The sequence below is a fragment of the Herpailurus yagouaroundi genome, unplaced genomic scaffold (assembly GCF_014898765.1).
Source record: "Herpailurus yagouaroundi ecotype Mexico unplaced genomic scaffold, PumYag 28, whole genome shotgun sequence".
Taxonomy (NCBI): domain Eukaryota; kingdom Metazoa; phylum Chordata; class Mammalia; order Carnivora; family Felidae; genus Herpailurus; species Herpailurus yagouaroundi.
In genome coordinates this window covers 104,196,254-104,212,051 of record NW_024412376.1, presented here as the reverse complement: position 1 = coordinate 104,212,051, position 15,798 = coordinate 104,196,254, and the positions used below count along the sequence as shown (strand labels likewise).

Here is a 15,798-nt window from a genome sequence, read left to right as displayed (position 1 = left end):
TCTGGGCTGATGGCTCAGAGCCTGGAGCCTGTTTCCGATTCTGTGTCTCCCTCTCTCTCTGCCCCTCCCCCATTCATGCTCTGTCTCTCTCTGTCCCAAAAATAAATAAAAAAGGTTGAAAAAAAAATTTTTTTAAAGAAATAACCCTCCAAAAATAGAAAGAAACAAATTAAGTCAGATCAGCTTCTGCTATAAACCAGGAAGTGGTTACCCTTATTACAAGGACAAGACTAAGAAGGCTGCATATAATTTCTACTCACATCCTATAGCTAGAATTTAATTACATGACACATCTGCCCGCAAGAGAAGCTGGGAAATTAAAATCATAGTGTAATAAAGAAACTTCAGTCCCCACAACCCGTTCAAAATCCAGGATCTCTGACTATCAGGTCTAGATGTCACCCTTATGTCCAGTGTTCTATAAAATAAATAATAAGATTTATCTCTCTCCCACACCCAAGATAGAGGTGGAATAGGAATTGGTTAAATACAGCAAAATATCTCTTTTGTAAAGGGGAAGAATAGGAGAAACATAATTAAAACTATTATAAAAAACTATCCATAAAAAAGATAATGAGGCAACTGGGAATCTGTCATGAATATTGTTATCCTTATTTTATAGATCATGAAATTAAGATCTATAAACAAGATGAAATTCTTGTTCCATCTTTATAGTTAAGAAGTGGCAAGTTATCTTAAGAATCATTTTCAAAACGATGTCATTAATTGTGAAATTTTGGTCTTCTATCAGGTATTTTTTTAAATAATGATTCCTTTGAAATCAATATATAATAATCTTCAAAGGCTGTGCTTTCCCCAAGCTCATGAGATTATGCACACACTTTGTCCTAATTTATAGACATGGAAACTGTCCTCTTTAAATCCTCTGCTAACTCCCCACTGCCTACTGGATGAAGTCCAAATTCTTTATTCAGAGCCCACACCCTCCCTTCTGCCTCATCTCAAACCCAACCTCCCAACCACATTAAATATCTCATCAACCCCTGAACCCACTAACCCAACTACATTTCCATTCCCTCTGCCCTTCCTACTCTTTCCCTCTTGCAGACCTTGAACTCTTCTGAGCCCCAGCTCAAATACTCTCAAATACTGACCCCTCTGTGACATCTTTGCCGACTCTCCATCCAGTGCTAGAAGATCCTCCTCCCATTCCCTCTTTGTTCCATTTTCTACCAAAACACAGTTCATTATATTAAATGCTCTAAGTAGAATCCTATTTTCCACTAGCTGGTGAGCTCCCCAAGGGTAAAGTCATACCTGATTGATCTTGAATCCCCAGAGCTACAGGTTTTACCACATGGTAGGTCCTGAATAAACATCCTTTAAGAGTTTAAGTTTGAGGTAAGGAGACAAAAATATTTGGATAAATGGCAAAGTATGGAACACCATCCAGCATTCTGTGCAATGTGCACTGTAAGAGGTAAGGAACACTGAGACTATAGCGGTTCAGGGAGGGTTAGGGAGCTGTACAAATCTTCCTGGAGGAGGGTCACAGCTCATGCTCCATGTTGCAATATGAGTAATGTCTAATTTTTTGAAAGGAGAGGAGAGGAACTTTAGAATTAAAGACCTGCATCTAGGGCTGTGTTTGGTATATACACAGGGATGGTGAGGAAACAGACCTAAATCATATTTAGGGATGGGAAAAGTAGGACTGTGGGTTTGGGAGGCCATGAAATCCTGCATTCATTTGTTCAAAAAATATTTATTGAGCATTTGCTGTGTTTTGCAGAAGGTTCTAGGCACTTGGATACATCAGTGAACAATTTAAAGATCCTTGCACACAGCACTTACAGTAAAGTAAAAAGACATAAAAAGGTCAATAAGTAAGTATAGTAGAGCATGTTCTCAGAAGGTGGGGAGTGCTATGGAAAAATAAAAGATTTAGAGCAGGGTAAGGGGAATCAGGATGGGGAAGGGGACATTGTAATTTTAATTAAGATCTTCAAAGTAGCCCTCATCAAGAATGTACACTTGAACAAATACGTGAAGGAGATGAGGGAATTCGCTATGCAGATTATCAGGGAAAGAAGTTCCTGGCAGAGTTCCTGAACTGACAGCATTTCTAGCATCTTGGGGAATAGCAAGGAGGCTGGTGTGGCTGGACTGGAGTGAGCAAGGAGAAGGAGGATAGGCAGTAAGGTCAAAAATGTAAGGGGATGGGGTAGGGCCACCATGTGGAGCCTTGTAGACCAGTGCATGGATTTTGACTTTTACCCCAGTGCATTGGGAGCCACAGCAGGGTTTGAGCAGAGGGGCAACATGATCTGTCCTGTTTGAAAGCAAGGGTCGGGCATGGTCAGTTCTGCCTAAGCATTTCTATTAATTATGGGTTACTATTCACATTATACATGTCAATTTTCATGTAATTCAAATATGGTGTATAAAGTCTAAGCTTGGAGGAAGATAGGGATCACGTAGGAAAACTGCAGACACATAGACTGTCAGACAGGAAGGGGCTTAGAAACCAAGCCCTGTAAGTTTGTGTGGCATGTGAAAAGTCATACAGTCATTCAGAGGCAATGCCAAGCCAGGTTTAGACTGTCTCACAGTTTGTAGCTTGTGCCATTCCACTACAATGACCCAGGATGCGTCACAAAACTTCTGTTTATGTATTTCTTTGCTATCAGTTTATGAATAAATAGATGAATACACAAGAAATGGTCAAAAAAGAAACACAGCAAACGCGAGAACTGTCACAGATCGCTCACAGTAGTTAGAATTAAGACTCCTAGCCCTGCACTCTTCATTCAGGGGATGGCAGCCTCCCAAGACTCCTTGAAGAATCTTCCTGAAGTCTCTGGCTACCTGGCTGTCTTCCAGACAACCTGCCAGGGCTGGGGCTGCTACTCCATGACAAGCGAAGGAAATGAAGTAGGTGAGGGTACAAACGCTCCATGGTCTTTGGTGTCATAACCTTCAGAATGTGATCCACCACATAAAGGGAAAATGGCAGCCCTCGGTCTCCTGTGAGAAGAGAGATTTTTCTTCAGCTCCACAAAGGGCTGAGCCTCTAGAGTTTGGGAGAGGAGCCTGGAAACTGAGTGCTGCGCTAACGGGGGTGGGGGCATTCTCTGGAGAGGGGTGTCCTTTAACCCTGAGGCATTTGCCACCACTTCTGTCAGAGCAGCAGCTGCCGTGTTCACATCTTAATAAGTAACATCTTTAGCAGTTGAGCATGTGTTGAACAGGGTGTCCGTCAACTGGAAGTGCCAAACAGAAATTGTCAAACAAGTTTCGTGGAAATCTGAAGGAAGTGGCCGGTTCTGTTTTATCTTCACTGGGCCTTTTAGGTTTTTACAAACAATACGCCTTTCTCAGCTTTTCTCAGGAAAAGGACCTGAATAGGATAAAGGAAAATAGCACCAATTAACACCTCTGGATAATACCCTGATGGTTAAAACAATCCATGGCGGATTTCTGAAAATTGTGTTTGCAGGCTCGTAAAGGTTGTGGATGCCGGGCACAAATGCCATCTGAAAAGTCAGTGTGTTTCTGGGTAAGTAAATAATCTATAAAATGTCCCCTCTGACCACAGTCTGCTCTGTGTGTTTCCAGGAAGGACTACTCGGGGGAGTATACCATCCACCTGATTCCATGCACTGTGCAGCCCACACAGCCATGGATTGATCCAGGGGAGAAGCCTTTGGCCTGCACTGCACATGCCCCAGAAAGGTAGGGAAATGCAGGAGATCTTCACTGTTTGTAAATCCACCTCCTCGCTAAAATGTATTTGTATCTGCCAAGTCCGTTCTCGCGGTGCCTTCACGGTCATTCATGGACATGCAGAGTGGCAAATTGTTGAGTCACTGGACACGCACATTCCCGGCTCAGGTCAAGTAAGGCCTTCTTGTTGCAGCTTTTGTACTAGAAACAAGTATCCTTTCCATGGCTACATAGTACCACGGTTTTCAAATTTGTGTGCTTTTTCTTGGTGATTTCACGGTTTATAATGGCTCCCAAGCGTAGTGCTGAAGTGCTATGTGGTGTTTCTAAGTACAGGTAGGCTGTGATGTGCCTCGGGGAAAGTCGGATAGGCTTCACTGGGCATAGGTTTGTCAGTTCCACGTTAACAAATGAGCAACATATTAAGTAAGGTATTCTAAGCAGAAACATGCATAAAACAGTGTTTGGTATTGGTCGGTCAATCAAAATGTTGTGACCAGAGGCTGCAGGGACTCTACCCTCTATTTCCCCTAAGAGCAGTGATTCAGTATTCACTAATTCAGTGTTCACTGTGACTTTATAGAACATACTTACCACAAATAACAAGAATCAACTATACATCAGCCTGTACTCACCTGAGACCTGAGACTGTCTGCATTATGCCATGTATTCATTCATTCAACCAGTATTAACTCGGCTTTTACCATGTGCTTGGCTCTGGTCCAGACTGGAGATTATAGCAGAGGACTAAAAGTAACCTCTGCTCTCAGACAGTGGATAGTCGAGTGCCATTTTCCCAGGAGCAGAGCAAAGTGAAGAGAAAACATTTCTGAGAGATGATGCTGAAGACAGGATCTGACATTATCATAAAGAGAAGATAATTTGGAATGTGACGTTCAGATTAAGAAACTGAGAATTGGGCATTGGATTTGGTGATTCAGAAGTCATTGATGATCTTGACAAAGGGCAGGGTCAGTGGAGTGAGGGGTTAAAGTCTGGTTGGAGTGGGCTTAAGAGATGGCGACGAGAAAGTAGAGACAACAGGGGTAAACTGTGTCGAAGGTGTTTTATTATAAAGGACATCAGCAGAGAGGGACAGTAGCTAGAAACAAAGTCAAAGGAGGTCTTATTTGTGTTTTAGAGTAGAAAATATTTCAGGATATTTGTCCTCTGGTGAAGGTAACCCAGTTGGTCTTTAGGTGAAATTTAATGTTGCAGCAGAACAAGGGAAAATCTGCAGAGCCAAACCCTTGAATAGGGTGGGGATAGGCCCGGGATGAGAGGGGAAGGGCTGACCTTTGCTAAAAGCACAGAATGTTTACTCACAGAGAGAGGAAGGCATGCAGGTGTGTGTGGATATAGGCGAGGGGAAAATTGGTAGAATGGGAGGGCAGGGATGAAAAGTAGAATCTGATTAAATCCATTTTCTCCATAAAATGAGAAACCAAGCATGGGATGGAAGTGAGGAACACTGAGGTTTGAGAAGAGAGGAGGAAGTGAGGCAGCCATCTTAGAGAGTGGGAAAGTATGCTGTCTGTATAGATGGCAGCAGATCAGGCTGTGCTGAGAGCCTGTTGAGTGATTGTTAAATTGCCATATTATTGACAATAAGATAAACTGCATATTTATGGTACGTCCAACTGATAAATTTTTACAACACCCATGAAACCATCAGAACTAAGATAGTGAATATATCCATTTCCTTCGAAGTTTCCTCATGCCCCTTGGTCATCCCAACCCCCCCCGCCCAGCCCCCCCCCTTGTCCAGGCATCCACTGATCTGCTTTCTGTCACTACAGATTAGTTTGCATTTTCTAGAAATTTATATAAATGGCATCATACAGTATGCATTCTTCTTCTCTGGCTTTTTTCACACAGTGCGATTATTTTCATGCATTCCTGTTGTGTATTATCAGCAGTTTGTTCCTGTAATTGCCGAATTGTAGTCCATGGTGTGGATATACTACAATTTGTTTATCAGCTCATCAGTTGGTGGGCATTTGGGGTGTTTCCAGTTGATGGCTATGATAAATAAAGCTGCTATGAATGTATATACACAGACCTTTACATGGACATATGCTTTCAGTTTTCTTGTGTAAATACTTAGGAATGGAATGGCTGGATCATATGGGGAATATATGCTTAACTTTTTTTTTGGCATTTTTAAAAAATATTTATTTTTGAGGGAGAAAGCATAAGTGGGGGAGGGGCAGAGAGCGAGGGAGACACAAATTCTGAAGCAGGCTCCAGGCTCCAAGATGTCAGCACAGAGCCTGATGTGGGGTTTGAACCCACCAACTGTGAGATCATGACCTGAGCCAAAGTCAGCGGCTTAACGGACTGAGCCACCCAGGCGCCCCCTGCATGCTTAACTTTTTAAGAAACTGCCAAACTGTTTTCTGAAGTGTTTGTAATATGTAACATTGTGTGTACATTCCCACCATGAGTGTGTCAGTGTTCCAGTTTCTCAGTATGCTGGGACAAGTGGTCAGGGAGGTTCTACGTGACTGGAGAATGAATGAACAGGAGTAGTAGCAGGGGTGAGCTGGGAAGTTAGGAGGTGGTAGTTAGAGAGTGAGGTGCTGGAAAATGATATTCTTGGAGGTGGTGCATAGTAGGACCATGAAGCATAGGTGGCTGTGGTTGGGGGGAAGAACAAGCTCTTTGAGGTGAAGATATTAAGGAACTGAGGGGTTAAGGTATTAGATGATTCATCCATGTGGATGTTGAAATCATCAAGATTAATGGTAGGAACACCACAGTCAGCTAAATGAGGGAGGGAAAGTGACCAGGAAAATAGTGGTTGGCTGAAATAAGGAAGAATGAGGGCAAATAATCTGGTAAGATATACTGGAGATTTCTATTCATGTATTAAAATTGTTAAATTATGAATATTATCTTATTTATTTATTTATTTATTCATTTATTTAGTGTTTATTTATTTTTGAGAGAAAGAGCACAAGTGGGGGAGGGGCACAGAGGAGGTGGGGGACAGAGGACCTGAAGCAGGTTCTGCACTGACAGCGGCAAGGCTGATGGGGGGCTCGAACTCATGAACCGTGAAATCATGACCTGTGTCGAAGTCAGACACTTAACCAACTGAGCCGCCCAGGTGCCCAAATAGGAATATTATTTTAGATAGTCAGAAGACCATATATAGTACACATATAATACCTCAAGAAACAGAATATTACCTGATATGAATTGCAACTACAATAAATGAGTATCTCTTAGGCTGTGCTATTCATGATAAAATGAGTAGTAACAACTACCAGTGATATGAAAGATCATGTATGGAGTGCAGACTATGCGGGAGACTCTGTACTAGGCTCTGAAGAGTTAATTCTTACCACAGTGGCCCCCCAGAAAATTGACACTGTTCTTTCCATTTTATAACCAGTGAAAGTTGGAGTAAAGAAAAAAAAGAAATAGAACATTACCAGTACCTTTTATTTTTTTTAAGTTTATTTATTTATTTTGAGAGAGAGAGAGAGTGCGAGCATGAGTGGGGGAGGGGCAGAGAGAAAGTGAGACAGAGGATCTTAAGCAGGTTCTACGCTGTGAGCATGGAGCCCAACATGGGCCTCAAAGCCACGAAACATGAGATCATGACCTGAGCCAAAACTAATAGTTGGATGCTCAACTGACTGAGCCCCCCAGGTGCCCCACCAGTACCTTTTAAATACCCTTAGTGCCCTTTCCACTTGCTCTCTCTTCCACCTTTTGGCCAAGATAACCACTAGACTGATGTTTGTATTTATCATTCCTTGTTTTGGTTTATGGTTTACCTCCTTTTTACTTCTGCATGGTTTTGCATGTGTTTTTTTGAGCGATATAAAAATGTCATACTGCACAAATTCTCTCTGCAAGTTTTCTTTTTTGCTCAGTGAATCATTTCCTGATTCATAAGTATATCAACATTTGTGTTGATTCATGTAGCTGTAGTGTGGTTTTCACCGCCTTAAGGTATTCATTGTGGGAATATTCCACAATTTATTTGACCATTCTATTTGACTTACAATTCCATATTCTATTAGGAGGAATACTCTATTTGTCTCTGAGTGTACATGTGTGAGAAGAGTTTCTCCAGGGTAGGTCCTGGATTTTTCTTTTTTTTTTTTTGTAAGAGGAGAGAGGTTTGAAAATGGCAAAAGGGAGCAAAGAAAGCACCAACCCATTTCCATCCACTGGTGTGTGTGGGTGTGGGAGGCCACAGAGGGAAGAGTGTTGTTGAGTCAGTATTCTAAGGCTTCAGAGTTGGAAATCTTTGCCTTGCATCAGGGAGATCGTTACTTGTGGGGTCCTTGTTATTCCCAGGGTGACTTTCCATAGGGCATAACCTGGCTTTTGATCACCTCTGTGGCTCCATACGGATGCAGTAGAACCATAACACAACAAATAATCAAGACTGACTCAGGGAATTCAAACCTAATTCAAAAGAATTGTGTCTCACGTGATGCCTGTTTTTGTGAGGTCTGTAATACCTTCTAACCTTATAAATCCTCATCATCTTCATCATCTCAAATCCATCATTTGTTCTATTTAATCAGTCAATATTTATTGAGTGTCTTAGGTGTCAGGCGCTATGTGGAGTCTGGTAACACCAGTATGAACAAGAAAAACCTGTTTCCCTGAGTCAGCTAAATGAGCTGCCGTGCAACTAATGGTGACATCAAAGTTGTTGAAGCAGGGTCAGCCCTGGCTTGTGTGGGTTGCCTCCACACTCCAAGTTCCTCCTATACCCCAACCCTCTCAAAACTACCCACTGGAGCACTTTCCATTAAAAGTAAGGAATGGTCAGATAGACTCTCTTGGAAGCATAAAGCATTGAAATTATCAGTCATGCATCATTCTTTAATAAATGTATGTGTCAGAAGCTTGGCTTTCATTGAAGATATGACAACGAGCAGATACATATGGGCTGTGACGCTAGTGGAACCTGTAATGGGTGAGGTGGACTTTGATCAGATGTACATTTAAAGTCACATTTAAATAAAATATCAAACCATGATAAGTACTTGGAAAGAAAAGTGCACAGTGTGATGAGAACAAATGATAAGGGGTCTGACCAAGCCTGGAAGGGAGGAGAAAGAGCATGAGCTTCCTAGAGACAGGGGTGTTTGAGTTGAGATCTGGAGGATAACTAGGAGTTAATTCGGCAAAGAAAGGCAGACAGAGGAGGAGTATTCCAGCAGAAGGTGCAGCAAGATCAAAGTCAGGAAACTAAATGCATTATCACTAATCTCAGGTGGACCCTCAGGGCTTCCCAGCAGGAAACAACGGTCCCCTAACCAATGGCTTCACTCTCCCATTCTTCTCAACTATTTTACTCCTTCTCCTTCCCACTCAGATTGCTGTATCTCCCCGTCCTCACCCTCAGCTGATTATTTTGTGTCCTATTTCATGGAGGAAACAGAAGAAACCAGAAGAGAACTCACCCAAGCTCCTACTGTCCTATCTGCTGACCTCCTGCATCTGCACATGCACACCCGTCGGAATGCAGAATAGCCCTGGCTCCTGCTCACAGCCAGCGGCTCCACTTGTGCACTGGAACCCAAATCCTCTCTACTTTATAAAGAGCATCTTATAAAGGAGCAGTTCTCTCTATGAATCATTCCAATCAGCATTGAAAACGTAACTTTTCCCATCTCTAAAAAATAAAAGTCCCTTCTTGACCCCGTTTCACCCTCCCCACCCATTTTTCTCCTTCCTTGTACGTTAAGCTGTCCCTTAAAAGTCGCCTAGATTCACAATTTCCGGTTTGTCACCTTCCATTATCTCTGGAGCCTGCTGCAGTGACACTTCTGCTCTCATCCCTTAACCCAGCTTGATCTTATCAAGGTCACCAGTGACTGTGTCTTACTAGAACCAGGGGTTAAGTCTTATCTTGATTTTTGTGATGGCTTCACAACATTTAGCAGTTGTTCAGTCTCCTCCTTGAGACGCTTTCTTCACTCAGCTGGACTGTCGTGCTCTGTAGGTTTTCCTTGTACGCCACTGGCTTTTCCTCACCATCTGCCCTGCTGGTTCCTTCTCTTTTCTATTGTTTTTGAATTTGAGTGCCCTAAGTGTCATGTCTGACCTGTCTCTTCTCTGTTTTCTTCTTTTTTTTTTTTTTCTTTCCAAGATTTTATGTTAATTCAAGTGAGTTAACATATACTGTAGTATTGGTCTCAGGAGTAGAGTTCAGTGATTCATCACTTACGCACAACCAAGTGCTTATCACAAGTGCCCTCCTTAATAACCCTCACCCATTTGGCCCATCCCCCACCTATTTCCCCTTCAGTATCCCTCAGTTTGTTTTCTATAGTTAAGAGTCTGTTTTTATCTTATTTTTCCTTCCCTTCCTCTATGTTCATCTCTTATTCTTCTTAAATTCCACATATGAGTGAAATCGTATGTTCTCTGACTTATTTTGCTTAGCATAATACTCTCTAGCTCCATCCACATTGCTGCAAATGGCAAAATTTCATTCTTTTGATGGCTGTGTAACATTCCATCGTGTATATACATCTTTATCCATTGATCAATCGATGGACATTTGGGCTTTTTCTATAATTTGGCTATTGTTGATAGTGCTGCTAAATACATTGGGGTGCGTGTGCCCCTTGAAGTCAGTATTTTTGTATCCTTTGGCTAAATACCTAGTAGTGCAGTTGCTGAGTCATAGGGTAGTTCTATCTTTAACTTTCTGAGGAATCACTGTACTCCCCTTCTCGGTTTTCATGTGGTGGTTTCATTCATTCATTCTTAAGGTTTTAAATGCAAAGGAGCACCTTCAGCCCAGGGCTTACCTCTCAGATCCAGACTTGTGCATCAGATTGACTGCTCAGCATCTCCACCTGGCTCTCTTATAGGCCTCCCAAGTTGAACATGCCTGTTTCTTAATCCCTTATCTTTCTCCACCAAATCTAGTCCTCCCACAGTTTTCCCATCTCAGGTAAGGGTACCTCTAACCTCCTAGTTTTCCTCTCACTGAGGCCTTCCATGCCCTCCACATTTAAAAGTTCCAGCTTAACTTCTTCCTAGCATTCCTTTTCTCTGCCTAGTGTTTCTCTTCATCGCCTGCTTCCTTCTAATGTACTATATGTTTTTGAACTTACTTTATTAACTGTCTTCCTATTGGAATGTAATGTCCCCGAGGGCATATATTTTTCTACTTTGTTCACAGATGGATTCCCATTACTAGAACAATGTCTATCTTATAATAAAAGCACAGCGAATATTTGTTGAACAGTGAGTCCCGAGGCAGTGAAAATTTGGAGTAGAGAACACATCAAGAGACCTAAAGAAAGCCAGTCTGGCTGGAGGAGCCCTTACCTGCCAAAGGCTGAGAAGAAAAGAGCAGATTTAAAAGACCAAGAAAGAAGGCCAGGGAGGTTAAAGTAGGGAGTGAGGCAAGAGAGTATTGTCTAGAAATGTCTTAAAGAGTGGGACAAAGGATAAATAAGTTTGGATCTAATTGAAAAAGTCAAAGTCTCAGAGTATGAAGATCTGGGACAGAGAAGTCTAAGCAGAGCACCATGGCAGTGAGTCCTTTAGCAATCAAAGAGCAACCTTGGGGACCTTCAGAATGAAAGCGCCAGGAAAAGCAGAGAGTACAAAAGAGTTCTAAAGATGAATTAGATTATTTCTGCTCAAAAGAGCAGATTAACCTCATAATGACCCAAACTAATAAAGTGCCTCTCCGACACACATCTCTTTATTCAGTGATCATTTAGCACCTGCAACAAAGCTCTGTTCACAAACCTGAGAAGGGTAGGAAGGGAGGGCAGCTCGAAGTTTACAAAGTTGACCCTGCTCTCAAGGAGCTCTTGTTTCTCCCACATTTAGATTCCTGATCCCCATTGCATTCCAGCAGACCAACCGCCCTGTACCAGTTGTGTACTCACTCAATACTGAATTTCAGCTCTGCAATAATGAGAAGGTATTCCTAATGGATCCCAATACATCTGATATGTCACTGGCAGAAATGGATTATAAAGGGGCCTTCTCAAAAGGTAAGTTGTTTCCTTCACCTACAAAAAGAGACTCTGATCAGACTTGAGATGCTTTAGGACAGGTCTCTGCTCATTAGTTTCCAGGCAACTCTCCTGTGAAGATTCCTCTGGGCTTGGTTTTAGGGCAGCCAAGGTTTAACCAAGGAACAGACCCACATCCTTCTTTCATGCTGTTTCAAAATAAGATTACATATGTGGTGCTATAATGATTGGCAGGGTGGTAGAATTGTGGAAAACACTGGTCTGAGTGGTTAGAAGACTGGAATTCCCAGCCTGATTCTAACACACTGTCTTGACTTTGAGTAAGTCTCTCTATCTCTCAATTACTCAGAGAAAGTACATAGCATGACCCCTACTACGTACCAGCCTCAAGGTGTAAATGTCTACGTCCTCTCCATCATGCTTTCTCTACTGGAAATGATTCCTGTGCTCCCTCCTCACCTCAAATGTGGTTTTCTTGATGTTTCAAAAGGTTGGCTCCTTCTTCTCTTCTCTACTTAAATATGAACCTCCTCAAAGAGGCCTTCCCTGACCACACCTGACAACTGAGCGTAGGCCTCCATAGTTTTTACTTTCACGGAACGTTATTCATTTTTGATAGTACTTCTCACAATTTTTAATATTCTATAATACATATCACATATTTCTTTACTTATTTGTTGCCTGTTTCTTCCACTAGACTGTGAGTTCCATGATAATAGAGGTTGTGATCAAATATCAAATGTGCACACCATACCATCAGTGCCTAGGTGCTCAATAAACATTGATTGATTGAATAAAAGAATTAGTCAATTATCTGCCTTTCTTCTCTCAATTACCCCTTCTGCCTTTTTCTTACTTTTAATCTTCTCCTCATATCTGAGTTTTTTCTCTCACCCTATAAACACATTCAAGTTCTGCCTGTAAGAGAGAAAAAAGCATCCCTCAACCCTAACTCCCCTTCAAAGTTAAGGCTGTTTTCTCCTTTTCTTTTCTCTGAGAAACTTCTTCAAAGAGTGAACATTCACTGTCTCTATGGCCCTTCTTCTCTGTCTATCTGTTGCAAGCTGGGTTTGTCCTACCACAGCTCAGACATCTCTTTTGTCAATGACACCAAATTAGTGGGTTTTCACACTTTTCCCTGTTGGGTTTCCTTTGCACCACCCTCACCTGACATCATCTTGCTTCTCTGACCACTTCTCACTCTCCCGCCCTGGGTCTTCATCCTCTGCCATATCCATGTTGCTGTCCCCAGGTCCCATGCTTGGTTCCTTCTGGCATCACTCCAGTGCTACCTCTGACCATCCCTATGGCTGGGCCCATCGCTTTGCTCTGAACTTCCTATCTACTACTTCACACCCATTCCTTAAGAGTCGACCTTATCCCTGATCTCTCCTGAACTTCATTTCCACATTTCCACATGGGGCTCTGGAACTACCAAAGTGCTTCAAATGAATGTCTTTCAGATGCCTGGAAGTGTCTAGAACTGGACTTATCTTCCTCCAGACATACTCCTGCCACATCCACTGCCACAGTGATTGCATCATACTCCAGGTGCCCAGGGCAAAAACCTCAGGATTGTCCTCCTGTCTGTCATTAAGATCAGTGGAATCTGACTCCAAGACATTTCTTGAGTTTATCCCCTTGATTCACAGCTATGTTATAGATACCTATCTCTCACAGAGCCCCCTTCCCAATCTCTGTGACTCTAGACCCTTTGTCTTTCCTCCATTCTCCATGTTTCTGAAGCCCCAGTGAGTTGATGTTACACCCATGCTTAAAATCTTTCAGTGTTCCCTATTTCTTACACACCAAAGTACAGCCTCCCCAGCATCCTTAGCCTATCATCCCAGGAGTGTCTCCTGCTAGAACCTGTGAACAGCCTCCTCTCTAGTCACACTGACCTACTCAGTGCCACATAGCAAATGATCTGGACAAGCATTTGGAGTCAGACTGATTTGTGCTCAATTTCTTATCCCCCCCCCCCCCCCCCTGTCACAGATACAAAATCTTGGACACAGTATTTAAAATGTGGATAATAACTGGACCTATTTCTTGGGCTCTTGGGAGGAATAAATAAGATAGTATAGGTAAAGAATGTGGTGCCATAGCAGGCACTAAGGAGACAGGAACTTTACTAGGACTCATGCCCTTCCAGCATTCAGTATTTTGTGCATGGACTTTCTTTTGCCTCAAACACTCTCCCCAGTCTCCTACTTCAAATGTGCTGTCTGGCAAATGCCTACTCATGTTTTAGGATACTCATGTTTGTTTCCTCTTTAAATCTTTCTACACCTCTCCCCAGGCAGATTTCTGTGCTCGCCTATATGCTCACATAACATTATGTTCCTTCCTTTATTGTGGTTCATAACAGTACAGTATTGTGGTGGCTAATAACGTGGGTTTTAGAACCAAAATACCTTCACTTTGAATCCTACCATCACCACTTACTAGCTCTGTGACCTTCAACAAGCCCCTTAACCACTCAGTGCTGCAACTTTCTCATCTCTAAAGTTGTAAGCACTACGTGAGTTCTCATATGGGAAGAACTTAGTACAAGACCTAGCAAATCGTATGAGTCTGATAAATGTTAGCTACTTTTAGCAATTGGTTAGGGTTAATTTCTGTCCTCTCACCTGTATCTCACCCACCTTTGTTTCCCCTGTGCCTAACAGTTCTTGATACACCTTACATGCTTCCTTAATGTTTGTTGAATGAAAGAAGCTGTAAATGAATGAATATTTCAGGGGCACTTGGAAACATAGAGCTCTTCATAGAGATGTACTTTTGACTCTGAGGGAGTGTGTTAAATCCTTTCTACCCTTGACATTTCTTTCTCTTTACTCTTAAAGTCTGACCTAATTAATGCCTCTCAAATCTTTCCAGGGCAAATCCTTTATGGCCGAGTACTTTGGAATCCAGAACAAAACCTTAATTCTGCTTACAAACTCCAGCTGGAAAAAGTCTATCTTTGTACTGGCAAGGATGGCTATGTCCCTTTCTTCGATCCCACGGGTACAATCTACAATGAGGGGCCGCAGTATGGATGCATTCAGCCCAACAAACACCTAAAACACAGATTTCTGCTGTTGGTATGCTAACTATTTGTGTTCAACAGCTGACACTCGAGTTGATTTCCTCAGCTATGAATTCTGCCTAAGCAGATAGAACCCCACTCTCGATGGTATTCTCTCTATACATATAATTATTGTTTATCTCTGATCAGCTAAATGCTAGTACATATTACCAGATGTGATGGTTATGGCAGGTAACAAGACAGGCTTTTATTAATGTCACAAGAAAAGGAAAGTCAAGGCCAGTGTTTCTCAAAGTACAGACCAGAGACTTCTGAATATCCCTGATTCTCTTTCAGGGAATCCACAAGGTCAAAACTACTTTCATAATATGATGATGGCTGCTTTTCTTCACACTAATTCCCTCATGAATATAGAGAGTATGAAAGGTTTATTGATATGGTTTCAAATTCCACATTATAACTAATCTTTTAAAAATACTAATTACCAAGTTTGATTTAGTATGAAAACAGAATATCCACAATTATCTGAAAAATGTATGAAAATATTCCTCCCTTTTCCAACTACATATCTGTGTGAGGCCAAATTTTCTTCATATACTTCAACCAAAGTAACATATTACAGCTGATTCACTATAGAAGTTTTGAGAATCTAGTTCTTTTCCAGAGATTTGCAAAAATGTAAAACAATGCCAGGTCTCTTTTGAGGAGATGGTGGTGACTATAGGTATTTTCCCTAAAAAAATGTTATTTATGTTAACATGCAATGGGTTTTTCATTGCCACTTTAAAATGAATTAGTAAGTATGTTCTAATTTTTCAGTGTTAATTTTAATAGAGTAAACATTGATAGATACAAACCATGTGAACAAAAGACTTTAGTGTCCTTGGTTTGTTTGTTTGTTTTTTTTTTTTTCAACGTTTATTTATTTTTGGGACAGAGAGAGACAGAGCATGAACGGGGGAGGGGCAGAGAGAGAGGGAGACACAGAATCGGAAACAGGCTCCAGGCTCTGAGCCATCAGCCCAGAGCCCGACGCGGGGCTCGAACTCCCGGACCGCGAGATCGTGACCTGGCTCTCTCTGTCCCAAAAATAAA

The 15,798-nt window shown here is 41.9% G+C and overlaps 1 protein-coding gene across 1 annotated transcript in view; it reads left to right on the top strand.

The window, feature by feature from the left end:
• Positions 1–15,798, top strand: part of FRAS1 (Fraser extracellular matrix complex subunit 1) — a 421,505-nt gene that overhangs the window by 402,318 nt on the left and 3,389 nt on the right. Inside the window, exons 70-72 of the mRNA XM_040480456.1 lie at positions 3,580–3,696; positions 11,521–11,687; positions 14,553–14,758. Of these exons, the coding sequence (XP_040336390.1) occupies positions 3,580–3,696; positions 11,521–11,687; positions 14,553–14,758 (490 nt within the window). The remainder of the gene's footprint in view (positions 1–3,579; positions 3,697–11,520; positions 11,688–14,552; positions 14,759–15,798) is intronic.